The 18,280-nt window shown below is 39.7% G+C and overlaps 1 protein-coding gene across 4 annotated transcripts in view; it reads left to right on the top strand.

The window, feature by feature from the left end:
• The window catches only part of EBF1 (EBF transcription factor 1), a 487,852-nt gene that overhangs the window by 402,880 nt on the left and 66,692 nt on the right, over positions 1-18,280 (top strand). For all 4 annotated transcript variants that reach the window (XM_077468416.1, XM_077468414.1, XM_077468417.1 and 1 more), the window contains exon 11: positions 18,021-18,109. In XM_077468416.1, coding sequence (XP_077324542.1) covers positions 18,021-18,109 — 89 coding nt within the window. The remainder of the gene's footprint in view (positions 1-18,020; positions 18,110-18,280) is intronic.

Genomic DNA, 18,280 nt, shown 5'->3' with positions numbered 1-18,280 from the left:
AAAATTCAGATGGACATAGAAATAGAACATGTTTCAAATCTCTCCGACTGAATAAATTTCTATCGGGTCCGACTATGCTGGTCCGACGGACCAAATACGACACACTAGGGCAGCTATTGGCTACTGGCTATTGAACCTCCTTTTCTAGTCCCGTCATACGTCATCACATTAAAAACTAACAAACTTTGGTCCGTTCATGTGTGGGCAAGTCCGTTCAGTCGGAAGTTCGTCATAACTTCGTTGAAAGTCTGTCTGACCTTTTCTGCTGGAAAGTCCGATCGTTTGTATGTGGCATAACAGTATTTTGCAGTGGGAAACAAGTGGAAGGTTTCACAAACATGTTTAGAAATTCTAAAACTGTTACCTACAGTGTTCCTTGGTCAGTAGTGACACAGGAACATCACAGTCAAGTATTTTTGCCATAGCCTTATCAGAAAGGCAAGGTCTAATTATTAGATAGACTCTTGATCTCCCATAAATAAATTACATGAAAGGAAAACACACTTAAAATGAGAACATTTAAAAAATATATACTTATCCTAGACCCCAGCTTCTTCCCATGGTGCTTAAGTAAGGGTGATGCCATGAGCTTTCAGCCAAGATCCTGGAAATTTTCAGGATCCCAAATCTCTCAAGAAGATGCTAGAGGTGGTTTCCTCGAACTTTGGACATTTTTCTTGTGTTGCCATTTAATGAGTGAAACCTTGCCTTTTGATAAAGTGTTTGCGTAAAACAAAGAATGGTTGCACTCAAAACATATTACCACTGGAAGGGTGAGGAAATACCACTTAATAAATAGCATGATTGATTTACTAAAGGCAGATAGGCTGTTAACTTTGCAAGGGAAGTTTCCCTTTGCAAGGGAATCTTCCCTAGAGTTTAATGAATACGGTTAAGCTCTTCTGAAATCCATCATGTGCAAGTAAAAAAGTTGTGCATTCCTTGTAAAGTGAAATGTAATTCATTCCCATTCATTAAGCTCTAGGGAAAATTATTTTGCAAAGTCAGCAGCCTTTTTGCTTTTGCTCTTGGGTGGCTTTTACAATGCAGAAAGTTTGAGAGAGCGAGGTCGGGAGAGCAAGTTCTCCTAAAGGGCTATGACCCCGGTTCTTCTTTTCTAGATCATGGCATTAGTCTGAAAACATGGACTAGAGCTGTGGTTCCCAACCCGAAATACTCATACTTCCAGTTGTACGTGGCAACACATTTAGCCACACCAGGTACCCCCATACAGGGGGAGCCTTCATGGCCACACCTTCATGGTCACTAAGCAACATCAGGCAGAAGGCGGGGTTGAGTGATCTGACATCACCCTTCTCTTGCTTAACTCCCATTCCCTGACAGTCACAGCATGCTGCAATGCCATGCTCTGAAGTTGTCTGCCTCTCCCCTAGAGTCTGTGCAGCAGTGGCCTGCCTAAACGCTGGGACCACATTGTGCATTACAAAACTCTATACAACAACTGCCCAACCCACTGTAGGACTGAAGAGGAGTGCGGGCTGAGGAGACTAATGGTGCCTGCGTGTAAACTGCCTCCATTGGCACACTACTGTGTGACCACTACATTACCACATTATTCAGCCCCATGCCTGCCAGATACTAGGTGTCCCTTCAAAAAGCACTTGCCCTTGGCCCAATGCACTCTAGAAATAGGCGAGAGCTTGGAAGCTGGAGAGGAGCTGACAGAAAGAGAGCCTAGAAAGAACCAAGACAGATTGCGTTTTCCTGCTGTATTACCCTAATAGTCCATTGCTTTTAAATTTCACTATTGGGCCAGTTACAATATATACATTTGAAATAACAGCAACTATATAAATTACAAACATGTTGCTGATATAAAGGGTACATTTTATGGAAATGGACAGCCAAGGGGTATGCAAGCCAAAAAATGTTGGAAGAAGACACTGAGAAAAGCAGTATATGGTTGCCCACATCAAGAGGCAAACCACATATTATCTGTGCCAATCTTATGCCCTGCACTTCCTTTATGGAGACAAGCTTCTGCCAGTGTGTCGGAGCTGTGTATGCAGTACACGACCAGTCTGCAGAAAGACTAGTTAGAAAATCACTTGTTCTGTGGAATGCCTCAGTCTGCCCCTGGCTGTTCCCTCTTAATAACTGATCAGCCAGGAAACAGAGATCAATCACAGAGGAACTGAGGCCAACACAAACATATTGACCAGAGCAAAGCCAATAACTGCCCAATGCAGAAACTTCATTCATCATCTAAACGAGAGAGAGAAGAGTCAGGAGAAAATGCAGACACTACCGGGAACAAATTGTAGGACTCCTAAGTCACTTTACTGCCCCTGCTGCTTTGTCCTGCTCCTAATCAATTACTACAGTGTGGCTCATTTATGAGAAGAGGCAGGGAAAGAAAACAGTGGCAATTGCTACAACAACTAAATTACTTCCACCATTATAGTTTCTTGAATTTAGAGACCCAAGAACACAAATGTAATATATTGTAGCTCAACTGTTCTTATATGTAGTGGGCACTTTTTTTTTATTTTTTCAGGCCAAGAACATTATCATCAAGTACAGAAAATTAACGGTGAATCTTAGCAAAAATATACAGTCTTTGTCACTTTCTGAACTGAAAGCACAAAAATGTTTCCTCTTTTTATAATTTCTAGTCCCAAAGCCCCCATTGAATAGAGATGATGAGAGGAAGACATGTTTTAAAGGAGAAGTACAGCCAAAGATCATTCTGCACTCTTGTGATCCCTTTTCAGCAGACAACGGGCTGAAGCCCGCTGTCGGTTGATGTCGCGGAGCTAGTCCAGGCTCGGGAAAGATCGCGACCAGCTCAGCAAGCCGCTAAGAGCCTGAGCCAGCCACCCCCCCCCCCCCCCCCCCACATCCCAGCGCTCCAGTGAACGCAGGCAGGGGACAGAAGCAGTCAATGCTGCATTCACTTAGGTAAGTACGATTCCCCAAAAAAAAAAAAATTCCCATACTTCTCTTTTAAGTGCACCCTGGGTGACAACCATGGCTTTGTTTATAGATACATAGATAGATTTTGTCCATGAGGAATGCCACTCTAGGAAAGGATGAGTGTTATTGGCCAGGTGAAAAGAAAGGAAAATAGACCTTACAAAACGAACATAGCCATCACACCAAAGGACTGGTAATCTGCAATGTATTACATTTTTGTTTAAAGCAGGCATCTGTTTGGTTACGACACAGAACCAAAGTTAAATAATTGGAATTTTGTTGTACTAATTTAAAAAAAAATTCTGTTAGGTTTTTACATTTCTTTTTAACCAGTAAATATAAAATGATACAAGAAATATTTAGGTGAATAACATCATGCCACCTGCTGGCTGCAAATGGGACATTTGCAGCCAGCAGGTGGCATAGTTGACATTCTCCTGTTCTTCACCAAACTGATTTACTACTATGACGTAATTAATGTAATTAGATCTCCTGTAATTCAGATGTATTTACAACACATATTCACAGCTTAATGACTCTTGGTAGTTCATACAGACCTGTATGGGTCTTCAGTTATTCAGAAGCAGTTGACCAGTAAGTGGCAATGCTGGACTATCTTATTAAAAAGCCCAGTCTGCAAAAAAACTATCTTGGAAACCCCCACCATCAAATGTCTTTTTGGGTCAAATAAATATTTCATACAAATAATATAAAGCCTGATATACAAGATCAGTTTATAAACTTGTAATTGTTCAAAATAACATTTGCCATAAAACTAACCTCAAACCATCATAGTTCCCCTTTAAGTCCTCTTATCCACTATTTTTTGTTATTACGGGAACAGTTTTTAGTCCACATGAATTAGAGTCTTAACTCGAATCCCCCACCACCACCACCTTTAAAGTAATCAGAAAATTTATAGAGCAGCAGATAAAATAATAAAAAAAAGGTTGTAGGATATCGACCCTGGCAAAATAATAACACGAGTCATCTGTAGGAAGAAGAAAAATGAAGCACTGAAGGTGGGGAGGGGTGTCTGAGCGTGCTGCTGTGTGTATTGATCCAGAGGAAAGAAGCACACACTCGTCTTCTCATTAGCTCCCTGGCTCCATGGTCTCGTTACATGGACACCGCAGCGCTTGGAAGGGGGTGAGGAAAGGAAGGGGGGGGGGGGGGGGGGTGGAGAAAGGATCTCTGCTTCTGACCAAGAAATAGGAAACAGATCTAAGACAGTTATGGCCAAACTCACTGTCACCTTTCTGCTGTGACAGGAAGGCTCCTTATTCATCCCTCCTGACTTGACATGAGGGCAATTACGCCACTGGCATGTGAAGGGCAATTTCACTGAGGATAAGGCCCTGTGGAACATGTGTCCATCACTCTATGAGGGCCTTGTCAAAAAGGTCACTTTCTGAAGTCTGGCATCAGTAATATACTATTTAGTTAAAAGAGTTTTCACATTTATCCAAAAGTAAGCCATTGATTCACATAGTGGGGGACTGGATGTTTGTGGTCCAAGAAGAGCTGAACAGCCTGTGGTACAGCACTACACAGTCGAAGTAGAGTATTATGGGAAAGACCTCATAGCCTTGAAGGTCCAGTAACTTAATCCTCCTGCAGGATGATAGTCATGGATTTTCCTTTTTTTTATAACTCATCTGGAAAACTGGTCTGAAAAATTAATCAGAAACTTTTTTTTAATTATTTTGTGGTGTTATATAAGGTCAGAACCTCTGTCTTTATAGCTGTGTCCCTGCTAATGAGCTTCACCCTCTCTGTTTGTAGTGGTAATTGAAAGTGAGAGAAAGTTTCGTTTTTTTTGAGTTGTCATAGGAACAGATGGGGATACTTGTTCTAGGGAGATTTCTCTCTCTTTAGAGAGATTTCTTCTCATTTCCTGTTATACCCAGAGCACAGATGCTACAGAGGAATCTCTCTATTGTGTTGGCAAAAAAAAAATGTCTGGTGTTAACCATTCTCTGCTTTATTCAATAAAAATAAAACAGTTTTGGCTTTAACTGTATTTTGTAAAAGTAACTTTAACTGAACAACTGTATACATGGCACATTCAGTTACAAATGGCAAGTATAGGCAGCTCTAGAGGAGACCCTGTCACTTGTTTACTGCTAACTTCCAAGCAGTCTGGGGGGCATTTGGCCCCTTGTCCTCAGGTTTACCACCCAGTCTGAGGCTTAGGTTAGAATAGGAAGTGAGAGAGTCTTGAAAGAACCAAGTGGGAAGAAGGGTGAAGGGGTAAGTCATCCTCCCCATTCTTACCATGCCTAAAATTATACTTTGCGTTATTCAAAGAGAAAACATGATTCTAAATTCTTGAAAATTATAACTGCACAGGTATGTTTACTTAACCTATTGTGTTCTGCTGCCAAAAGGTGTTCTAAATCTCTGATAGCATTAATTTCAAACGTCCACTCCAAGGTAATCAATTCTATTTAACAATTGTTGCTATATATAAATATATTTTCTCAACAGATCTGGAGTTTCCCATTAAGTTATCAGTATATACTTTACTTACTTCATGCTTCAATTTTCTGATTACCGGAGTGACACATCGAATCTAATTCAGTTGACAATAGGGTTGTTTTACAACCCTTGAATATAAGACTGTCTTCAAGGGGAAAAAAATGGCTGTTTGTGCTAGCACGTGTTTAGATGTAGACAGGTGTTAGCAAGCATGAAAATCTGGTAAAATTTGTACTATCAATATTTTACATTTAATATGTTTTCCTTTTTTAGATAATTGCGTATTTTGTTTCAGTAGACATTTAGCATTCTTATTCGTTTTAGCGTGCTCCAGTTATACTACTTCTGTTTGTCCTTTTGCCTGCCTAATGCCCTAGATTAAAAATCTGCAGAGGATTCCCGATTAGAGGTCCACTACTGTTGTATGGGGGGGTTATAGCTCGTGCAAATCAGAACCGGCCCTGTGCCTGTGAGGAGAGCACAGCTGCTGCTTCTTGTCACAGGTTGAAAACTTAAAAAACCAAATTTGGTTCCTTTTCTAAACAAGCCACAAACCTCAATCTACACTTAACTTCCAAAATGTGAAATTTATGAGGAGAGAAAGCAATAAAACGGTTACAATCTGGCGTTTGGTCCCTGTCTGTCGGCTCCCAGCTGCCCCCTTTTCTTGCAGAATGTGGCTGCCCTGAGTTTATTAAAGGTTTTACCACTTCTCACTTCTGCTTTCTGCTAAATGGCAGGGATAAAACAGCTAACTGCCTGGAGAGTTGTCTGTGTCACAGCATGTACATCTGTCTGCGGCATTGTCAGAAGATATAGGGACATGGGCACCAAGGCTACTGATGCTGAGGTAGAAGATGGCTGCAATCTGCTCTTATACGCAACACTATTATATACTAAAATAGTCCTTTGCCCCCTGGGTTTTTAGCATTACAGTCATAGTAAAAATTCTGATTACGTATTTTGATTATTACAATAAAGGTAAGAAATCCTCAGGGAAGCCTGTGTTGGAGTGCTTTTCTATTGAAAGGTGACCAAAAGAAACCATATATTGGGCCTTATTTATCCCTAAAAGAAAAAAATATTGTTGCATCCAGGAATGATCAACCATGTTCTCCATTTTACTTTCCCACAATGCATTAGGAGAATGAAGATGACAATCTTATAAGGGCAGAAAGTTTTTATACCAAGCACTTTTAAAATCTCTTGAAGGCCACCAGTATGAAAGCCCCATTCACAAGGACAACATACCTAAACCTTCTTTTACTCCAATATTCACAAGGACAACATACTAAAACTCCTTTCACTCATGAGTGTCCACAGTTAATGTACCTGTGTGGACATAGGGACATAGGTAGCGAATATATACTCAAACCTAAGGACTGTTCATAAAATTCCAATGGGAGTTATATGGAGTCATTTTGGAAAAGTGGTTCTTCATTGTGTGGTGAGATTGCCACCATTTTGGGAGAGGACGCAAGCCTTAATTCCCAGTAAACAAATTTTGCCTATTAACATTCTCAGACACTGGTCCCCTGCTGGAAGAATAATAAGTAACACTCCAGATGGCAGCTGGGTTCACCTGCGCATTACTTGTTCACAGACCCTGCTATCAGTGTCATCGTACTGATTATGTAGTCACCATATTAGGTATGATGGTGATAAGATGGGTTTGTTTACAAAGTCAAACTGCAGTTGGCACTGAAACTGACAGCAGATAAAGAGCAATACAACATTAAGAAAAGAAATAAATACATTTTTAAAAATGTAACAACATTTTTTTACATTTGTGACCATTGTTTAGCCTATAATAAAACATGAGAAGGGTATTTGTTAAAGTAGTGTACCAACTAAAAGTGTTATATGGCGTTGGAAAACAATGTAAGATATTAAAGTAGGCAAATCAATCTTAGACTTTTGTGAAGGCAACAAAAAATTATTGATGCTATCAAATTTGTCATTGCAACCTCTGTACAAATCAGTGATGCCTTTCCTATTACTGATTGCTGGGGTCTGAGGGCTGCCTAACAAGTACCAAAGGGCCATAGGTTGGGCACCATGGAGCTGCATTAAGTTGATCGCTTCATGTGGATAAATAAAAAACAAATTAAAGTCTATAGTTTCCTTTATTGTTTAAGAGCTGTAGGGAGGAATAGAGTTATATACACTAGGTGCTGGGCAAATGATGACAGTGGTGTGATCAAGTTGAATGCGCTGAATAGTGAAACGTGGCAGGGAATGATATGGGCAGCATCAATTGCTGGTACAACTCAGGTGGCTGACCGGCCAGCAGCATTGTGCCATGGCAAGAATGCATGTACATACAATGAGAAACATTAATAAATGTCCAAGGGAGGCCCACACGTTTTTTTTTTTTATCATACAGACCCTCCACAAGCCATGTCCACTATTAACCACTACTCTTTATTATACCATACTAAAATCAGCCCATTATCCAGAAAGAAACAGGAAATGCTAATCACCTGACAAAGTAAGAAGGATTTGGGTTTACCATTTAGCAGAAGTGGATCAAAAAACAATAGCAGCTCATATGGTTTTTAGCACAAACCTGAGGGTGATGGTTTAACGGTGGCTTGTCAGAAGGTAAGGGACCTGATTAGCAAGATCCTAATTGAAGGCCATTACTAAATAAGGCCAGCATAGGCAGACACACAGACTTCCCTATTTATCCAGCTTGGTGCCAGAGCAGAGGGGTTAAGCAAGGTGTAGAGACAAGGAATTATACCCTCCATTACGTGTCTGGCCAGGCTGAGCCACTGTGCATTTTCACTAGCACACAGACATTTTCAAAGGCCCAATATATTGTGTCAGCTTCCCACTTTAAACCTCGGAAGCATTACTCCTGATTATGTAGCTTTTAAGTGTCTGCTCTGTGCGTTGATACAGGGGGAGACGAGATCCAGGAATCAGAAATCAATGCTAATACAATCAGGAAACGGGGGAAGATGTTTCCTAGTGCTACTCTGGCTCCAGGACCAATGCTATATTTCACCTAACTTGGAGGAAGGGGGGACAGCACGACACATAGTTCACATCAGACCTAATGGTGGGGGAAGAAGGGGGGATCAATAGTAACAGGCCGCCAAAGAGCTCTGTGAACTGTTAAAAAGGTGAAATAAAAAGCAACATAAGTTGTGTTCTTCTATTCTTAATATTCTACAACAATGGTAGACCTTAGGGGTCTCCACTGTAGCTTCTGACCCATCTATCCCTAGGAAAAGAATGATAGGATATTTTAAAAATGTTGGATAGTTAGGGTAAATTCAGTAATTAAAATAAGATGGTTTGGCTGAGTTTTGAAGTTTTGCTTGACAGAATCTGAAACATCAACTCTTATTCTATCTAACTATCTATCTATGTATCTATCTATGTATCTATCTATCTATCTATCTATCTATCTATCTATCTATCTATCTATCTATCTATCTATCTATCTATCTATCTATCTATCTCTTTTTCTCCTTTCAAAAATATGTATCTACAGAACAAATCTCCTTTAAGTTTACTTACCACTCTGCACCATACCTCTATATACAAGTAGATACTGTAGATAACCCAAACTAGTGGTGTACTCTGCCCATCCTATTGTCTGTGCATTCTGCTTCCTGTTCTGGTGACCACTGTTTCCAGGACGGAAAGTGAGTGCAAATCTTCATAGTATCAACACAGACAATACAAATCTGACAGAGTTTCTAACCATTCCCAAGTGTACAAAAAAAATACTAAAAACTAAAAACATAGGCATTCTCAATACGAATTTTGTAGAACCCTAAGGTTCCTCCAGAGCTTGCTAGGGATTCTTTGAGCTGTGGGTGATAGACCTCCCATAGGGGAGCATTCTTCTCACTGGTCACAAGTTTTCCTAATGACCCCTGATGTACTCTTGTACTCTTATCAAGGGTTTCCTGACACCAGAACATTATTTCAAGGGTTCCTCTAGGGTAAAAAAAAGGTTGAGTAAGACTGACTTACAGTATTAAATGATCATACATTTTGTGATCATATAATAAAAGCAAGGCTTTCTTTTGTAATTTGGTGTCTCACTTTTTTTGGCAGATGCTGGAAAGTTTAAAGCAGAACTCTAGATAGACAAACAGCTAAAAAGATTTTAAAATAAATATATGTTTCATTTTTTTTACCTGTCAAAGGATTTGTAATTTTAGCCAGCCAGTTATTATGTAACACACACCTCTCTTCTATTATCCAAAAAGGGTGAAAAATTGTTAAATGCCACATTCCTATAGCAGTATGAACATGGAAAATGTTGTAAGATGGGACTTTTGAGGCACAGCATTTTACATAAAATACTATTTTTTTTTTTTTTTACCATTCCAACATGTACAAGAATTTTACTTTCATACCAAATTTCATAAAAATAATAAAAATGTATTTTACATAGCGGTATATCCTTTCCAAAGGTACTGATTTTTTTGTGGCCCGACTTGTTTCCTGGACATTGTCCACTTCTTCAGGAGCTGTCAGTATTTTTGTGTACAAAAAGCAAATCTAAATAAACAAACATAATTAATACATTAATTTATTCTTTGTATCATCTCATTATACGCTCATCTCTGCAAGTTAGTAAGGTTATTTTTCAAATTCCTTCATCTATGCTGCTTTCCAGCTCAGCACCCTACTCATTGGACAAAGGTAACGATGAAGCAAGGTAACACAAACAGCTAGATTGTTGAACAAAAAAAAAGATTTTATCACCTAGCTAGCCAAACATTTTTGCATGAGGTGAGAGCAAAGCACTGCTGCTACTCCTACCAGTGGGGTGGGGTGTCCTGAACCAAGCTATACACTTAGCCATAGAGGAGGTCTAAGGCCTCATCTGGTCTTTCCTGTCTGAATCACAAGATTGTCAGAAGAGAATTACAAATTATTTGGCAAATTAGTCAGATCACCTGTATGCACATTAATTGTTTGCCTGGATTTTAGATTTAAAGCTGATAGGAGTAAGCCATGTTAGCATTTTGCACAGGGGCCTAGTAAGTTTTATGCCTCTCTAGTGGGAAGCTATCATGTCCAAAAAGTTGAAGTGCTGTCCAGAAATACATTTATTCTGTAAATAATCTTTCAGTGACTGTGCGCCTTGCTGGGAGCTAGTAAACCATCACAAGCTTGTTACCCACTCAGAACAGAGTAATATGTATTGTCGCTCAGTAATTGTACAACTGCAATTCACCCCCTCTCTGCCTGACAGTGTTTATCTAAAATACTTTCCCCGCCGCGCGTTCTGGTTTCAGCAAACCATGTCTTATTGGGCGACCTTTTCATTCCCAGCAAGAAGGGTTGAGCTCGTCAGATAAAAGCAACGAGGCAGAGAACAGGAGAAAACGCCAGTTCCGAAAATCGGAGCATGATTGAAAACAAGATGTGTTAAATCAATGCTCTTTATCGCCCGCCTGTTTTCTGGCAATTGCTGCTCTCAGCTCATTCAGAGCACAAACGAGATGATAAAAGTAGTGTCAGAGAGCTCGCCGGGGTACGAGCCACATACACCTGTTTATCACACACACTCCATGCATCTCCACTCCTGTCCCTGATAAGCAGCGTTGTCACAACTCCCTGAAAGAATGGAGATGAGCAATTACCAGAGGAAGTGTGACCGGGGGAGGCATGAGACTACACGAGAGGAACTTCCATAGCTAGAAAGGAGATACCTGCTATGGATGAACAGGATAGATACAGTAGATAGATAGATAGATAGATAGATAGATAGATAGATAGATAGATAGATAGATAGATAGATAGATAAAAAAATTGTGTGGAGAGGATGGAATGAATGAATAAACAAATGAATGATTGAATGAATGAATGGGTGTATACTGTACATAATGTAGATATAGATAAGAACTGTAGATCAGCCATTCTCCAGAGGTTACTAGGGGTTCCTTAAGCTGTGACTGATTGACCTCCCATCCAATGGTGCCTACATAGTTCTGGGTCCAATGTCACTTGAGAGAGAAAGCGACATGACAACAATGATCTTTTTTCTCATCTGTAAGGGTGACAGTCTGATCACCTAATTTTTCCCATTAACCACCAATGTATTTGGCATTCTTTCCCATGATGCTTATTAATTCATTTTAACTGGGGTTCCCTTAGACCTGAAAATAATTTTAAGGATTCCTCTGGGGAAAAAAGCTTGACACAGGCTGCTGTAGATATGATAGATAGATAGATAGATAGATAGATAGATAGATAGATAGATAGATAGATAGATAGATAGATAGATAGATAGATAGATAGGTAGATTGATCGATTGATAGATAGATCGGTTGATAGATAAATTGATGGGTAGAATAAGGGTTATATATTTCTGTAGATGAAGAGGTAACAAGATGCCATAGATTTAAAAGATAGATGGATAGATAGATAGATAGATAGATAGATAGATAGATAGATAGATAGATAGATAGATAGATAGATAGATAGATAGATAGATAACTAAATACTCTACAACAATAAAAAGATAGCTAGATAGATAAGTAGATAGTTACATAACATATATCTCTAAGTAGGGAAGAACTGTTCAGCTCCTGGCAGAGTTTAGTACATTAGCAGACTCATAACTCACTATGTTCATATTTTCACACTGTAGAGATTTATGAAATAGATGGTCCCGAATGGTTTTCACTGATCTCTCCAAGGGCTCCCATGGCTTCTCCGGAGTACTCAGCTCACTCATCTGCTGGTGTACACTTCATGAACATTCTGAAACTTAAGAACTTTCCGCTTCGATGCGGAAGGAGGTAGCCCACTTTCTTCGCGCTGCAATTGTCTTAGAGTAAAAATGTTTTTTTCTCTTCCCGTCATTTTCCAGTTACCAAACGCCAACATAATCATGCGCTGATGGGTTTAGAGTTTTTTTTTATCGTTTCTATAGTTTTTGAAGGAATTAATGGCTCCGATTGTTTTCTCTGAATCCCCAAAGTGGCTATTTTGGAGGAGATAAAAAAAAATGACAGGAAAAAACAGATAATGTTGCCTCAAGTACTATTTAACTATTAATGTTTCAGTGAGGATAAACATATTGTTTTTTTTTTCTACTTCTCAGAGGTTATGGGATAGTTTTACTGCAGATGTTTGTGTATGATTTTAAAGGGAGCTTGTCACTTGTTATGTGTGTGACACCAGGCTCCTGACCTGCTCTGGAGGCCAATTTTGTCTAGGACTAGTGCTAAATCCAGTGCAGTTTGAGCCCATGCAGCTTTACATGCACTGACCACCAGTCCTGAATTAGCACTGATCTGATAATGGCCCTCCCCTAAGGAAGTGACAAGTTACCAACTAAGGCCACATGCAAGGATAGAATTACTGCCTTGATGCAGCATTTAACATAGAGCCCTTATGGGCCATTGCCTAGGGCAGCTGGGCTACGTGGAGCACCAACAAGCTTCATTTATTTTTAAGCCGTTTTTTCCTATATTTTGTTTCCCTCTTCTGGTCACCTCTGGACATGTGCCTCTAAATATGGCAAGAGAACTGTGGTGACTGTTCAGGTGACAGTGAGAGAAGTCAGAAGGATTTTTATAATTTAGGAGGCATCAAACAACCTCCAAAACCATTTGGCCTGTGCAATTAAAATGTAGCTCTGCTTATAAAGCACAAGCTACCTCCAATAAGGGGGAATTCTAACATAAATTTTTACTAAAATTATCCCATGACATAAGAGGTAGAACTTGTTTAAAAGGATGTCCTCATTTAGGTTTATCTAAAGCAGCATAATGCCTATATACAATCCTAGTTTCACTACCTAGCAAGCCTCTTATCTAGAGAAAGGATGCAGGATGAGACTTTTTTTTAGACTTCAAGGTAAAGGCTCCAGGACTCTCATCAATAGATAAGGTACTATCTTGGTAGTAAAGCTTGATGTATAACAATAGTTCTGGAGCCTTCACCTCTAAATATATATTGTGGCTTTACATATATTTTAAAGTTTATCTGCAGACAAGTTTAAAAAATACAAAATAATCCAGCTTTGCATATAAATGTGTTAGCAAGGAACATACTAATTGGAGGAGAAAACAGAGTGAGCAGAGGGATGACCTCTGGTGCTCCTCTTTCTTTGACCAATCAGATGGCTGGGGACGAAGAAGAGAAGAAGACCACCATTGTATTCCTGCAGAAAACTGACAGGTATGATTTTTATGACAGAAATGACCCTATTGGTCTCTTCTGTTGTAAACCATTCCCCCTGCCTATTAGCACTTACTGTATATACAATGAGCTATGCATGCAAGGCAGTGATCTGTGCCATTATAATGCGTATCCTGTGCACATGCCTGCAAGTGATGCCATTGTGGCCTAGCCAACCACTCAGCTGAAGAGTCGGAACCCAGAGATGGAAGACCAGGAGAAGATGTCAGAACCCATTTGAGGGCATTGCTTGCCAGGTAAGTATGCCATAATATTCAAATACGCTGTGCACACTAGCACAGCTCCAAGGGCCAAACAAAACCAGAGCTCCAACCCCCCCCCACCAAAATATTTTAAATCAGCAGCCACAAATACTATAGCTGCTGACTTTTACAATTAGGACACCTTTTGGGTGAAGGTCCACTTTAACAACAAAAAACTAATTAGCGGAGGTTATTTTATTCCACTTTGACTGTGAATGGTGTCATTCACCTGGCTGTGCTGTGTGGCACAGCTGTGTAAATATCAGGACCGGATGAACAGAAATACGAATTATTTGGCGGGTAAAAAAGCTTCCTTATGTGTATTTCATCTGTGTATTTAGATGTTTTCTTTGAGTTCAGATATGATAATGCTGTAAGTTGTAAAGCGCAGAGTTTTGTTTCAGCTGCCCGGCCTGCTTGGCACCTGTGCAAACCTTATACATTCTTTTGCACAACAATGACTGTCCACAAGATGAGGCCAGAAGAATGGGCTCTGTATCAAGCCATTATTTGCTTCAAGCCACACTAATGCAGACCCCTCCCCTCGGTTTTATCTGTAGTGTCAGAAATTCTTCCAGCCACCTCTACCATTGTAGTAGCTGCAACTTAGCATTGATCAGCTGTATTAAACTCCATCGATTTCTACCTGTCAAAATTGTCCAGCAGCTGATAACTTCTATTGATGTCTGACATCCCCAGAAATAAAATTCACAGACTTTCTCATTTACGGAAACCTCAGGCTAGATATCTTATTCCCCATTGTTAAGTCTACAGCAAATTAAAGTGCAGCTCATTTGTATGTGACTCCACACTGCGCATTTTAAACCCGTCCTTAAGAAAAAAAATAAAAAATTGCCCAAGTTTTTCACTACTTGATGGCTGCGTATTCACACAAGTAATTATTGGCTTTTTACTCACCTTTATGAAGTATTGTATTCCGTAAATGGATTTGTGGCCACTTTACAGAAGATGTTCTTTTTTTTTTTTACTCTCTTTTTTTAACAATTTTTTTTTTTTACATATGAAAGTATGAGTTGTCAATCAGGAGACTTTAAGGATTATTCCTTTCGGAGAAATGATTGATCGCCATTTAGATTTTCAAGTTGACAAGTTAAAGGATTTTATTGGTGTAATTATGTTCTTGCACTCAAGTCTCTTTTCAATTTAAATGTCCTTTTAAAAAATCCAGAGGATTCTCTACCTGTCGGCAGAGAGGGGGCAGTTATGCTGGGGAGGGATGTAACGACACCTTCCATTACTGCAGGGTCAATTAGAATTTCACACAATTGCGCTAATAATCCTTTTTACATTCTTGAGAGCTGCATTCATTGTGTTTTTTTTTTTAATAGATGGACAAATGCACAGAGGGAGAGAGAGAAAGAGAGAGAGAGTGCCAATCCTTTGGATTCATGTTTAATAGTAAATGAGACAAATGATATCCCTTCAGCTGTCAGTGACACAAATCCCTCTTCATTCTAGTAAAGGCGATGATAATATATACATTCAGTGTTCTTTCTATCATCCTAAAGAATAGTGCTATCTATTCTAAACAAAGACAAGAGGGTCCAACCATGACAGTCTAAACTGGTTATGTGTGAGCCTTGCAGGCAGTGTGATTACACTCCCATCAAACAACTGTATTTTTTTTAACATAAACTTTCATTAAACAAAATGAATAAACTTGCAGTATGCATGAAATATGGACACCTTCAAGGCACCTGCATGCACTTTCTATTACACTATATGGCCAAACATTTGTAGACACCTGAACATCAGATCTACAGTATATGAACTTGTTCACCACCCCATTCCTAAACCATCGCCATTAATATGAAGCTAAACCCCCCCCCCCCCCCAAGGCTTTCCACATGATTTTGTAGTGTGTCTGTGGGAATTTGTGCCCATTTAGCCAAAAAGAACATTTGTGAGATCAGGTACTGATGTTGGATGTGAAGATTTGGCTTGCAATGAGCATTCCAGTGTTCCAAAGGTGTTTAGTAGGGTTAAGGTCAGTGCTCTGTGCAGGCCACTTTGGTTCCTCCACACTAAACTCATTAAACCATGTCTATATGGAGCTGGCTTTGTGTCCATTGGCACAGTCATGCTGGAACAGAAAAAGGGCGTCCCCCAATCTGTTGTCAAAAGTTTAGAAATGCACAATTGTCTAAAATGTTTTTGTTTGCTGTAGCATTAACAGTATAAACAGGGTGCCCTGTTTGTGCTTTTTCCTTTGTGTGAGTGGATCCTTCCCAAGTGTGTCACAGGAGCCGCAGGGATTTGAGGAACTTTTCCCCAACCCGTCCTATCACCCACTGGAATTGCTTTACTTTTGGACTAAGGACACTGTGAAGAGCGCTGCGTAAGCTGTGCACAATTTGTGCATTTGTTCTGTGGTTGTAGCATTAACGGGACCTGCAAACCCCAGAGCTCAATAATTTTGAGGGATGTCAACATACTTTTGGCCATATAGGGGGCAGCACAGTGGCTTAGTGGTTAGTAATTCTGCCTTGCAGCACTGTGGTCTTGAATCCCAATTTAATTGGCTACTGTGTAAATAGGCCATAATATGTGTGCATATGATATAGGAATCTTAGACTGTAACCTTTTTAAGGCTGGGGACTGCTTTTATTGTACAATATGTAACAGGCTGGGTAAATTGTCAGTGCAATATAAATACTGTAGTTTATTAATAAAATATAGTGTACAGTAGATGTAAGTGTCAGATGTCTACAATTTTTTGCCCATATAGTGTAGCTTTCTGAATGCCCCCTGAGGCTTCTAAATGCAAATCCCGGTGCTTCTGCCTCCCCCTTGGTTCTTGTACATAATGGTGGCCTTAACATCCAAAAGGAAGTTAATGAAGGCAGATGGAATCACTTGACTTTCCTGGAAGAAGTCAAGATTTGCATATTAGAGCAGTATGGCTCCAGGGCTCCAAGGACATTGAGAAGATATGTGGCAGGTATCTGAAAATTCCAACCTATTATTTGTTGAGTTGTTTGAGTTAAGGCAGTTTTATTTGTGTTTATTTTTAACTGACTTACGTGGTGGGTTCTCAAATGATTATCTTGGCATTCATATTCTACTGCTGGCTTGTTGGTTAAACATGCACTCCCATGAAAATAAAACCTTGAATGCATGCTTGAAACACAACCTACCTCTTGAGCTTTTTGGACTTCTTATCAAGGCACTGATGTAGATAGATCCTTTTCTTTCCTTTACCTGTTTTGCTGTGAGAGAGGTATCCCCAAACACAACCTCTGCAAGCCCCCTGCTTTCTCTAACATACAGAATTAAGGCATTTCTCACACCCACCAATTATATTCAAGACTGCTTAGGAAATCTGATTCTGATAGGTGATATACTGTAGAAATCAGAGCAAAGAAATGTCACAACACAGGCTTCGGGAAGTACAGTCCCATTGAGCTTGTGTGGTGGTCTTTGTATTCTTGCTACAGTGGTATACAGAGGACTGTTATTAAGCTAAGCTGAGCAATCTTTCATCTTTTTTTCCTCTAATGCCCCGTACACATGATCTGACTTTCCGACAACAAAACCGCAGATTTTTGTTCGAAGGATGTTGGCTTCAACTTGTCTTGCATACACATGGTCACAAAAATGCTGGCCAACAATTACGAACGTGGGAACGTGGTGACGTACAAGACGTACGAAAAGCCGAGAAATAGGAAGTTCAATAGCCAGTGTGGCTCTTTCTGCTTGATTCCGAGCACGCGTCAACTTTTGTGCATCGGACTTGTGTACACACAATCGGAAATTCCAACAAAGTTTTGTTGGTGGAAAATTTGAGAACCTGCTAGGCAAAATTTGTTGGCGGAAAGTCCAACAACAAATGTTCAATGGAGCATACACACGGTCAGACTTTCAGCCAACAAGCTCACAGCCAACATTTATAAGGCTTTTCATTAGACATTGATGAGTTTACTTAGTAAGGGACTGCAAAAAGCAATCATAACACACAAAGTGCAGTGACCCATGGTGCCAATAAGATTTTAGTTTGCGGTGATGCATTATGATTAGATGGTTATCTATTATTTCATACTAAATGACAAAATGACAAGCTCACTTTAACAATGCAGATATTTTTTACATAGGATCATAAAATGATCTATGTCTAATATTCTGGCATCTAAAGGTATCTTTGTTTTGTTTCAGCTCTAAATGAACCCACCATTGACTATGGCTTCCAGAGGCTTCAGAAAGTGATCCCCAGGCATCCAGGCGACCCAGAAAGATTACCGAAGGTAAACCATCTTTTCATGGCAAAAACAACACCCAGTCATATTCTGTATTTATTTGCTATTGGTAACAACCACAAAGGTACTGTATTAGGGCTCATGCACACTGCAGCTCAAAGAAGCTGCTCCTACAGGCTTTTGAGCTTTTTTGAGCTCTTGTCTTTTCTGCTTGGAAAC

The sequence above is a fragment of the Lithobates pipiens genome, unplaced genomic scaffold (assembly GCF_037356315.1).
Source record: "Lithobates pipiens isolate NorthernLeopardFrog02 unplaced genomic scaffold, aLitPip1_a1.2 Scaffold_8, whole genome shotgun sequence".
NCBI classification, from domain to species: Eukaryota; Metazoa; Chordata; class Amphibia; order Anura; family Ranidae; genus Lithobates; species Lithobates pipiens.
This window is presented reverse-complemented; position numbering and strand designations above follow the sequence as displayed.